The sequence below is a fragment of the Bactrocera neohumeralis genome, chromosome 6 (assembly GCF_024586455.1).
Source record: "Bactrocera neohumeralis isolate Rockhampton chromosome 6, APGP_CSIRO_Bneo_wtdbg2-racon-allhic-juicebox.fasta_v2, whole genome shotgun sequence".
Taxonomy (NCBI): Eukaryota; Metazoa; Arthropoda; class Insecta; order Diptera; family Tephritidae; genus Bactrocera; species Bactrocera neohumeralis.
The window spans coordinates 10618726-10631783 of NC_065923.1; the positions used below are offsets into that span (position 1 = coordinate 10618726).

The window sequence follows — 13058 nt, forward strand, 5'->3', positions numbered from 1 at the left end:
ATTTTGTTTTAATTAAACAAATATTTCTTATATTTTTAGTGGAAAATATATGTATATTATATTTTAAATTTTTTAATTAAAACAAAAATTATTAATTTATTCAAAATTAGTTTTTTTTAATTAAAACCAAAGTAATAAATAAATTTATTTTTAGTGGAAAAATATATAACTTTTAATAATTTATTATTTTTTCTTAAAATAAATTTTTTTTAACATTTAAATAATTTTTTTCCATTAATTTAATTTAGATTTTAAAAAGTTTATTTTTCATTAATTTTTTTTTCAGTAATTTAATTTAGATTTTACAAAATTTATGATTTTTTAATTTATAAAAATTTAAATTTAATTTTTTTTTGAAATTAAAAAATCGATTTTTTTAAATTTTTTTTATTCGTGCCGATTTTCAGCAATTTTGTATTAAATAATTTTTTTTTGATCAAAAAATCGTTTTTTTTAATGAATACCGATTTTCTGCAATTTTATATTAAAACAAGTGAAAGTTTAATTTGAAGCCATGCATAGTTAAAAAAAACATTATTATTAATTGCCTTCAAAACACTATTCATTAAAACGGTATTTAAAAATATTTTTATTTTGATTTTTTTTTTTTGGTTTACTTTTAGTGCAACTTGCAGCATAACTAAATCAACGACTGCATTTTGTTGTTGTTTGTAAATTGTGCAACGAACACATAAATCTACGCACACAGAAACATACATACGTGCACAAACAAACGCGTAGTTGTTCTTTTTTTGAGTTGAAAAAAATACATTTAAACATTTTGTTGGTGTAGCGCAAAGCAGCGAATCACACGAAACGCCAAACTTCTGGAATTCAATCGCTGAGTCTACGAATTATCAGACAAAATGGTAAGTTATTGCATTCAAATACACAAACGCATATTAAATATTATATGTATGTACGCAAGTGTGCCTGTGACACGCCGCAGTGCCATGAAACGAAAGACTTAAGACACGAACTCGCGCCGCACAGAGCCAAATGCAATGCAAGAGAATAGACGAATGCGCCGCAGTGAATGACTGATTTGGACATTTTCGCTGAACACACGCAGTGAACGTGTCATTTGGGTGTGTGAATGTGTGTTACAGTTTTTTTTTTCTCGGAGAACTAAATCAGAAAAAATAAAAAAAATCATCATTTGAGACACTCCAGTCAAATGTTATGCGATAGTAATCAACTAAAATACTATGTTCACAACAAACTCGTTGTTTTCCAAATACACTTGTATTTGAAGGCACGAAATGCTTGTGTTTGCGCATGCCTGTTGGCGCATATTTATGCTGACTGCCACAAATTTCACTTTCGTTGCGCAGAAAACGTAATGTGCGGTGAAAAGAAGTGCAGAAAAAATCACTTTAAATTGTACTACATGAGATGTTTGATGAACGATTTTGCGACGCTTTCAAAATCGAAATTTTTCTGATGAAAAAACTGCAAAGTGGTGCATAGAAAATGATGCTTGTAATTAGCACTTTTATTTGCAATGCTTTCATTTTAATTGATAATGCTTCAAACAATGCAAAAAGTTTGCTGTAATAAAGCAGAAGTTAAGTGAAATTAGAGTGTCAGCAAGTTTTTTGCCAAAAATTAAAAATATTTGTGAGTTAGCACGTGCTAGTCTACTAAACGTTTTATTCTGAATGAAGATTTCAGATAAATTTTATTTAATTTTAGACTTTGTCTTTTGCTGTAACTCATTTTTTTGCAATAAATGTCAAATTTTATTTTTCATGAAACTATAAATCGAATATTTCATGTCTCAAAAATGTGTTAACATTTACAAAAGATTATTGAAAGGAAACATTTTTTAACGTTGATACTTAATTTGAAGCTTCTACAGGTTCACTTGAGTAGTTTTGTTGACAGTAAAAGTTATCTTTATATAAACCTGGGGATTGTTTATGGCAAGTTTAAGTCCTTGAGTTGGCGCTGAAATCAATTACAAAATAAAATAAAATTTCTAATTGATCATTTAATTATGTTAATATAGTTTATATGGCTTAAAAGAATAATATACGTGAAGTAATTTGTCACTGTATGAAGTCAGACTATTTTTTTATTCTAATATTGGCGCCTTTTTCGCAGTTGGATGTTGCTGAGTATTTTGATTTTGTTCAAAAAAAGTTTGATTTTTTAAAAAGATTGCATAAGATGTCAACGCTTTGAACCTATCGTATCAGGTTCGTCGCTTAAGTCTTTTCCTATTCCATTGAACCGACATAAAAGTATTGTGTTGGATTCGCTAATAAAAAATTTAGCGCCAATTTTGATAATTAAATTCTTTTATACACTTTATGACCTCAGCAGCTGTATTGTGTTGCATTTAAGTTTCCCAAATTTTATTAGCCAGTTTATGTTTAACTACTTCCTGACGCAAGTTCGTCGCTTAAGTCTTTTGTAAAATTTAAAATTTTTCTTACAAGTTGGCGAAAATATACAAATATTATGAAAAAAAAATTGAAAATAATTGCATCAGGGTTTAACAAATATTGCTCCTTTAATGGATTATATCGGATTGTGTATTTTAAGGGGTCAGTAAGGAAAGCTTTTTTTAATTTTTTTTTTTGCATTTTCTGTTCCCTTTTACTCTTAAAATTAATGTAGAAACCCAGTTTACCATTGGAATGTTTCGAAAAAGGTCCAAAAATAATAATACCGCTCGACGTTCGGAGCACTCTTATTCGGATTAGATTCATAATTTTTTATAATTTATTGACAATGTTATGACAAAATTTATGTAAAAAAACATGGGGAAGAATTAACAAAACAAAAACGTTAATTACTTTTTTATTTATCAACATTTTTTTTATGCTTCTAGTAGGGACGATAACCACTCACGTACTTTTTAAGAATAAATTGTGTTGCAGATGATCCAAACATGAGAAATCGTGTCCGCCAGTGAAAAAACGCATCTCACTCATCCAGACATTTCTCTGGCAGATGTCATCAAAAAACTCCGAAGAAATTTGTTTATATACTCCACGATATACCTAATGAAAATATTTATGAAAAAAATGTCAAAAAAACAGGACAGATTCCCCTACTGCCCCCTTAAAAATTTCCGAAAATTTTAATATAAAGCGGCTAATAATTGAGGAGATATGAGCGTATTTGTAAGAATTGCTTTAACTTAGTGAATCGGGTAATGATCGTAGAAATATGAGTTTTGACAAAAATTTTGATTTTTAAGAAAGCTGAAGTGTAAATTCTTCAAATCGTTTTTTTTTTACATTGTTTTTGGGAAGCAAATACGCCTTCTTGTCAAAAATCATAACTTTGACACTGCTGATTTATAATAAACATAAGCATTTTTGGTTTTTGCAATTGAGTTAATTTTAAAGGAAAAATTTTTCCTCAACACCAAACGCCTTTAATCGGTGGTCCTTCTGGAGATAAGCTGTGGGAGCAAGGTGTATACAAAATTAAAAAAAAAAAAAATCAGCGATTATTATGGCCCATTAAATTTTATAAACGTATACTATTTTCATTTATTTATTTAGGGGTTATATACTGTTAGAAGGTCGAAAAAAACTAATTTTCCAAATCTATTTATGAGATAAACTTTAAATTTATTAATCCAAAAATTTGTACACATCTTATGGTATCTTTTAACTGTATTTTAAGACTTATTTTATATTGTTAAAAAAATATTTATTTGGAGAGGAACTACAGCTGACCATTGGGAGCTCCTCTCAGAAAAGACGTTTTGCGGTGACCACTATATTTCTGAACTGAATCCTCTGAAATTAAAAACCCAAAAAAAAAAATTTTTAAATTAAAAAAAAAATTAAATCTTATAAACAGATTAAATCTGTTAAATCTAGTAAAGTAAATAAAAGAATAGTAAAAAAATTTTTTTTTTAATAAATTATGTTTCTAAAAAAAAATCGTTTTTGACAAAAAATGTCGGCTCGAAATTGCTTATAAAAAATATTTATCGTTGAGAAAAAATCTTCGTTTAAAATATATTTAAAATTATATTTAATAAGAGACTAATCGGTTTTGCCGTTTTGAGTAATGTTGGTCACCGACTTTGAAAACAATTTTTTGATAAAAACGCGTTTAAAGTTTGGCCTTTTACTTGCAAGCACTTTGAAACGCCTTTTCAAATTTGCGTGTAACTTCGAAGATATTCACCGGAACGACATGAAATTTTCTGTGCGTATTCTTAAATATATGTAGATTAGGAAAATAATATAAAAAATTATATTTTTTTGAAAATTTTAAATTTATATAACCAATTAAATAAAAAGCCTCTCACGAAAAAAACTTTTTTTTTTCACTAGTAAGTAAATATAAACCCTTCAATAAAATCATAAATTTTAATGAATTTAAATGAATTTTGTTGGTCAACTTATATTGTGTAGTCGAAAAAGTCTTTTCGTATTTTCTTAATAGATCTCGTTGCAGTAATATTTCCGCTACTAGTTGGATTTTGAAGAATATTATAATATGTGTGTGCCTTTTATTTAAGTTGAGTTAGTCATTTCCCGTATATGTATGGTATATAATTCTCTAAAAATATCAAATTTTTTTATACTACGACAGGTTTTTACTTTTTTTTGTAATAATTTCTTAGTCAATATATTTTAGTTAACAGAAAATTACAAATAATACACAATTGATAATTTTGAAAATTTTGTGTATTTTTAAAATTGTTTCAGAATATAAAATTGATATTTTTTTTAATATTTATACGCAATATATACAATATTAAATTAGTAACACGATTAAAACTTTATCATATGCATCTGTTTCAACTAGAAAACGTGTCTGCGAAAAGTTTTTGAAAAAAAAAATTGATTCATACATACACATGTACATATGTATATTAAATTATAAACTACTAATATATTTTTATGAATATGTATGAATTCGCATCAATGTTCGCTTGCGTACATATATACATACATACATATATTAGTTGACACAAAATTAGGTTTGCTTGCAGCTAACAAGTCTGACCAGCTCGAAACTCGAACGCATTTGGTCAAATCAAGCAAAAGCTGCACAGACACGATATGTGAGAAGTATTTATTTATGTATACATACACACATGCGTACATATGTATATCATTTTTGGATATATGTATATAAGAAATATATGCATGCGCTCAAAACCGCCATTCATATATGTATGCAGACGCAGATGTTTATATGTAATAGTTTATATGTATATACATATGTACATATATCCATTTGTATTTTATGTTTCCATGTAGGCATATGAATAATTCATACAACTCGTCGTTGCTACAAGTTCGATTTGGCACAAATCATACTTTACTTCATTTCATGTTTCAATTCAACAAACGAGGTTTTTGAAAAAAACTGTTTCACGAAATTTCTATGCACAAACAAATTGGCGCAAAATAATATTTTTATATCACATACGTATATGTACATATGTATATATAGTATTTGTGTATTAATGCTGTGTTTGGTTATTGAAGCGTTTGAATTGCACGAAAAACGCTTAAATATGTACATGAAAGCATTTTAGTTCGAAATGTTATCGTAAAATACCGTTACTGCTGCCCTAATGAAAATTGCGAAATTCACTTTCAAATAACGGTACACATGTACACGCGAAATTTGCGCATGCGCGCAGATACATTCACAGTTGAACTTTCATACAAGTACACGTCAACACTTATACACCTATAAACACACACACACTTGCACGCCAGATGAATGGCTGAGTGCGGAATCGACAGATTTCCTATTTAATTACCAATAATTACGCGGCAAACAAGTAAACACTTATGTATGTATACAACCATATACATATGTATGTATATGTATAAATATATATATGTAATAGGTATATATAAATCCTGTCCGCGGCATAAATAGGTACATTAACGGTAGTGTGGGTAAGCATGCGAGGACCAGTTTTCACTGCTTCCACTACAACTATAATACAACAACATCTCTTACCACAACTACACACATATACACACATACATACATACATATGCATAAACATGCTTACATATATTGCTGCTGGCCACTGGGCAACGCTTGTTGTGGACTCTTTGTTGTCTTTGGGCCAACTACCGTCTGCACTTGTCAATTCGTAAATCATTTCTTTATTTATTTGCCTTTTACATTTATTTATTTTTCTCTATTCCTTCGCTTAGCTTTGTTTATGCGCAGAAGCGTGTGAAGCTCGCAATTAAGGTTGCAGTCCTCAGCGCCGTTTGATTTCTGTGTGTTTTCCACGAATGTGTGTGTTTGTTGTCATTTGTCCGCTGGGCTTTTCAATCTTTGTTGTGTTGTTGTTGCTATTGGCTTGCAATTTTGTCCATTGATCGAGCAGGAAGTTGGCGCTGCTAAATTTCTTTAGTGGATGTTGCTTGCAAACACATACATACATATATATATGAATAGCTTCACACACACATGTAGCTTCAACATAGGTTTTATTGCACTCCCTCGTTCGCTGTTTTTTCAAAGTCAAAATGAATGCTAATTAATGGCGCAACTTTCGCGCGAATTTGAAGAGATGCTGATTGAAGTGTGATATATGTATGTATACAAGCGTTTAAAGATATAAAATATACCATAATATATGTATGTTGTATTCTAACACTATATGGTATGAGGCAATGTGATTAGTAGCACTGCAGATATACAACTGCAACGACATCTATTGACGAAATACGAAAAGACTTTTTCGACTACCCGATATTTAAAAAAAGTATTCACAAAACATTTACCAAAATATATTTTGGAATCAAGGTGCCTGTTATCGAAAAAAATGCCAAAAATCATAAAAGATGTGTGCTCAATATTAAGCATTCAAGCAAGAATTGCCTGACTTGCCTTTTATGGCAACCTCAATATCGAAATTTTGTTAAGCAAAATATTTACAAAAAACTTTAAAATCACTTATAATAAGATTTAAAATGGTTTTTTTCATTATCTTATAAGATTCATAAGAAACAAAATTTGCCTTAAAAAATCAAACTTTAACTGTTAACTTTAGTAGTTTGTAGAGCATTCAAATTCCAATAAAATTTATGAAACGAGATATTTTTTCAAGAAAACTGTAGACAGAGGAGCTTCCTGTTAAGAAACTAAGAGCTCATACTTTGATAGAGGTGTCTAAGTACCGATTTTTCAGGGTATCATGCGATATAAATACTCCTAGTTTTACTCCCCTTATTGCTTACTTTTTCTGTAGCAGCTGCTAAAGTTTGACGTGTTTTCATAAGCTTAGAGATTTGCGTTTATATTTCCTTGTTCGTGAATTATTGGACGAAAACAATACTGTAAAGATGCGCCAGTCACCATATTCGCTAGACTTGACGCCGTGCAACTTTTTCATATTTCCGAAAATGAAAATAAGCTTAAAGCATCATTGCTTTAAGAGTTAGATGAAAACCGCTAAAAGAGCTAAAGGCTATTCCAAAAGTCCATTACTCCAAAAATCGTGTTTGAGAAATGTTTCAACGATTGGGAGCAGCGCTAGCATAAGCGCATACTTCCGAATGGAGACTATTTTGAAGGCGACAACATTATTGTAGAAGAATGAATGAATGAAAAAAATGTAAATTCCTTTTATTTTTTTAACGCACGTATGTATGTATATATGTTATACTATACAATTGTAGCGTTGCTTTGAACGATAACCTATTTCAGATTTCTTGAAGATATCTTATCAAATAAAAAAGTTTTCCATACATGGACTTGGTTTTGAATAATCTGTTTGTATGGCAGCTATAGTGGTGAAGATATTTCGTCAATTTTTTTTGTTTTTGTAAATTTCAATATATTAAGAATCTGTTTAAATTTCATGAAAATACAATGAGGATGAATAATGATAGTTTGATATTAAATACAAAAAAAAAAAAATAATAATAATAATAATTAAAAAAAATATAAAAAATTTAATTGAATCAAAAGAGGAGGTCTAGCGATCTAGTGAGTGGTATCTTTTCAATTTTCTACTCTTCAATTTATTGTTCAGCAGTTGAATCGTAAATATATTTTCATGATGCTCTTAACGGAGGAGGTAACGTCTGCTAAATTCTTCATTTGTTGCCTTTACAGTGAACCATTTTAGATCCCGGCGGAGGACATCGTTTCTCACATAGAAAGTAGCCCCCACTATGGTGCGCAGAACTTTATTTTGAAAAGCTTGAAATTGAATTTAAATGTATGAACTGCCCCAGGTTTGAATGCCATACGTGCAGATCGGCCGCTTAAAGTTGAGGCCACTGGCTCCGAAAAAATAATAAAAATAAATAATCAAAAAAATTAAAAAAATAAATTTAAATAAAAATGAAAATAAATATTTTAATATATAACATGAAAAATAAATAACTAAAGAAATATGACGAAAACAAAAAATAAAATAAAAACAGGATTTTAAACGAATTAAATATTAAATAAAAATTAAAAATTAAAAAAAATTTTAAATAGGCAAAAATAAATTAAATATACAAAATAAGTTAAATAAAAATATTAAAAATAAAATAAAACAAAAAATTAAAGATAAAGTAGAGTAAAAATAGTTAAAAGCCTAGCAAAAATTACATTAATCGTGAAAATTGAAAATATATTAAAAATTATACTAAATATTAAAGAACTTAAAATTAGAAAAAAAAATAAAATTTATTAAACAACTTAAAATTATTAATTTTTTTTTAAATACAAATATGTAAATATGTATATCAAAAATTAAAAAAGATATATTAAAAATAAAATTTCGATTCGTTGTCGGATTGTATATCTTTCCATAATGAAATGGCAAGCCTTACTGAAGAGAAATGCGAAAAGAGCGGAAAAATGTGGCGTCGTTTGCTGTCCCTATTGGTCTGCTACTGTAGTGCTATATTGAAAAACACTACTTTACACACTTGCCTTTTAAATTTGAAATTTTTTTTTCAGACTGTGATCTATGTAGTAAAACGAAAAAGTTTTCTATACAAACACTTTATTGCGATCGTTCAGTTTGTATGGCTGCTATATGCTATAGTAGTCTGATATAAATGGTTTCGACAAATGAGCAATTTCTTGGGAAGAAAAAGACGAGTGCAAAATTTCAGATCCAGAAAGGTTCCAAAGTTTTGATATTCTTTACTCAAACGCCTGTTGGAATATTTAATTATACCGAATAGTGGATTTTCTGGTTCTTGTTCATATTTTATTATGAAAAATATAGAGAGAAGAAACAAAAGTATATGCCTTCATAGCAAAACTACTAATAAAAAGTATTCTGCTATAAATAAATCGAAAAAATAGATTATATTGTGACAAAAAAGTACGCGGAATTTGTAAATAAAACGCAAAATATTTAATTATTCATCAATATTTATTTTGTTGCCTTCAAAATAATCGCCACCAGATGCTATAGACTTATGGCATATATATAGTCTAACAGTAATATTTAAATATTAATATTATTTTTGTAAAAGTAAGAGTCTGTATGTTGTACGAACTGTAAGCTGCAATATTTTTAAAGCATTATCTGCTGACTATATATGTATATATGCAAAAAATGAACAATAATAACCAAAACCAAAAGTTAAAAGTTGGCAAGATTTTTCAAAAAAAATTTGCGCTCCGAGTCGAGCTTTATTAAAACGTGCAGCCAGAAACTGAAAACAACTTTTCTGATACTTACTAACGCTTTACAATTTAACAAATTTATTTCAGTTTGCGTTAGTGCAAATATTACTTAATACACCCTAAATTGGCTACAATGCACACCAGTCCTATGACCATTGACCCCGAGTCACTTTCTTTTGTTGGCGAAAACTGTAAGACCATGCAATACGCTCTCATAATCATTAAGTAATCGTTCGCTTGTTTACCGCTTGTTTTATTTATTTTGCTATTGCTGTTGCTGTTGTTTTGTCTGCTTTCGAGTAATTTTATTAGTCGTCTGAAATACCAAACCCTTATTTTGTAGTTGAATCGTGCAAGTATTACATCGTTTGATCAACTGCTATATTTAATGGCGTTAAAAAGGTAGTCAATAAACTGACAATTTCCAAAAATGCCAAACGCAACAACAGCAACAACACCAATGGAGTCAATGAGTTGAATTCGAAACGAGACGCTGGAAATATCGGTTGGCCGATAGGCAATAGATATGTACATATGTATAAAGGTGTGTGAGTATGTGAAAATGCAGACTGATTCGTATGCACATGCAGACGCTGCCTCAACATCAGTGTGTATGTACATATGTGAGTAACGGCAGAGAGATACATATTATTATGCATGCTTGCATGTAGGCTTGAGCGCTTTCCTCAGCAGTTACCTATATACATGTGAACACATATGCATATGCATACATATATATATACATATATTTATATATATTTACACATACATACATACGCACTCGTTTTCTGCCTGCCACGACCGGCATCGGCAACGGTAAGTGAAATACCGCAATATAGCGAACACCGGCGCCACGCAACCAATTGCATTAATAATAATAATAACAACAACAACAACCGCAGCAACCATAACTAAAAATGTAATGCTAAAGTTACACCGCCAATATGGGCAAACAAACAGACAGACAGACCGACATCACAACACATTCGCCTTTCACTTCGGCCACTTCACTCGCAGCGCTGTGCTTTATTGTAGCCGCGCCAACGGAGTGCGGGCGGCACGCGGAGGGCCAACAGCCACACATACACATACACACACATGTGTAGCCTGATTGTGCATTGAAAGTTATCCGCAACGCTGGTTGAAATGGAAAACCGCCCGAGTGGCCCAAAGTGGAAAAACAAGTCGGTAACCGAATCAATGGCTGCTCTTGCATTGAGAAGATTGAAAAGCTGCAAGTCAGCGCCTGAAGTGGCGCATGGAAAAGGAAAATTGTAAATGGCAAGTGCTGGCAAAGAAACCAAAAAATAATATTTGGGTAATAAATGTCGTAGTCATGTTAAGTTAAATGCCGCAAAAGGCGCAAAAAGAAGTTGTTCACATTTTAAAATCGAGGAGGCGCGTTGTAATGATTTTGGGTGTTAGAAAGGGCTGGTGAAGTCATTATTAGTAAATAGTAGTTGCCAGATGATAAATTATAGTCTTTAATTTATACAGTTTTGAGTTTAGTTGCAAGGATTTAAGTTGTATAAGTGGTAAATGATTCGAGAAAGTATTAAAATAAGAAAAGAAGCAATAAATTGTATTGAATGTCGCAACATACTCTACTTAATTTCAAGTTGGATTTTGCCATAAAAACAAACAAAAAACATATTGTGAGGCAAGAATAAAATATAGACATTAATTAAAAAAAAAATTAAAAAAAAAATAATAAATAAAAAAGTTCACAAAAAAGTTACACAAGTTTTTTTTTAATATTTTATCTTAAAAAAATATAAATAAAGTCTAAAATAATAAAATAAAATTATAAAAAAAAGTAAAATAAACTAGAAAAAAAGGAAAAAGGTTGGAACTAAGAAAAAAATATGTCAAAGCTTAGAAATTGTAAAATGTTATGAAAAAACTAATATAAATATATTTATATAAAAAAAATTAAACAAAAAAATATAAAAAAAGTTCACAAAAATTACAAAAATTTTTTTTTTCAATATTTTATCTTAAAAAAATCAATTGAAATAATAAAAAAAAATTATTAAAAAAATAAAATAAAATATAAAAAAGGAAAAAAGTTAGAACTAAGAAAAAAATATATGAAAACAAAGAAATGGAAAAATGTTATGAAAAAACAAATATAAATATTATTATATAAAAAAAATTCAACAAAAAATTGTTAAAAAAATTCACAAAAATTACCACATAAAATCATATCTAATAATTGCTTTATTTTGATATTTTATCCTTAAAAAATTAAATTAAAAAAATATAATAAAAAAATAAATTATAAAAAATCACAAAAAAATTAAATACCAAAAGGAAAAAAAATGAAAACTAAAAAAAATATAAAAAAATAAAAACAAAAAAAAAAAATATGAACAAATAAAAATTAGCAAATAAGATAAAAGTTTACAAAAAAAAAGTTCAACAAAAACTAGTATCCGTTAATTTGTATTTCAATATTTTTGCTTGTTTCTCTTTGTAAAGTTTAGTTTTGTAGAGAGCCCTACTCCGCAAATGATTTCAAACCTACTTTTCTATACAAAAGTAATATGATAAGGTTATATTAGTGGCTTTAAAGATTTATTAGAGCTTTGAGACTACTTTAAAGCCACTCAACTATTTGAATATTCATTTAACTCTATGAAATTATTTTTAGAATTTCCAAAGGTTTCTAAATTTTCATATTTATTAAGATTTTTTATGATATATAATATCGTGGCAAAAGAGTTTTTTAGATTTATAAAAAAACAGGAACAAAAATAACCTAAATTTGTTCATAATATTTGCTACTTTTGTTTTTTACTATATTAGGTTAGGTTAGGTTAATCTGGTAGGCCAAAAAGCTACGCATAAACCAGTTTGGTTTCTTGCGATACCAGATGGAGTTTAGTTCCTAAATCCAAGAGGAGTAGTGATTCTCTAGGACGCTTGCGCTTGACGTGAATTTTAACATACTTTGTGGTTTCACTAACGATACCTCCTCTAGTGTATCATACCGTGGGCATCCCTGATTCTAACAGCGTAGTCTTGCCAATGCGGGACAAGTGCACAAGAGATGCTCCACTGTTTCCATTGGCCCTGCTTAGACATTTCATGCAGTCTTATCGATTTGTAGGCACCAACCTGCAGGTGTTTGTCGCCATCAGACAGTGATCAGTTAGTATTCCCATCATGATCTTACAGGCTCTTCTATCGAGTGCCAATAGGAGTTTCAAGAAATAAATAAAATTTTGGGTGCGAAATAAAATAAGAAAAAATATTTTTTTTACGTTGAAAATAGACATAAAAAATATTATACTCGAATAATGGCTCTTTCAACGTGGCTACGTAAAAAGTTGTGATATTTTGGTAAAATGTTTAAAAAATTGTTAGTGTGGAACATGCTTGAATATAGTGAATCTTTCTACTTTTTTTCATACAATTTTCTTAGTTCTGAAAAATAACTGTTATTAAGCGCTTTT

At 29.1% G+C, this 13058-nt stretch overlaps 1 protein-coding gene across 1 annotated transcript in view; it reads left to right on the plus strand.

Annotated features, from left to right (window-relative positions):
• Nucleotides 1–13058, plus strand: part of LOC126762542 (probable chitinase 10) — a 53693-nt gene that overhangs the window by 1080 nt on the left and 39555 nt on the right. The window contains exon 2 of the mRNA XM_050479372.1: nucleotides 624–869. Coding sequence (XP_050335329.1) covers nucleotides 867–869 — 3 coding nt within the window. The 5' untranslated portion in view covers nucleotides 624–866. The remainder of the gene's footprint in view (nucleotides 1–623; nucleotides 870–13058) is intronic.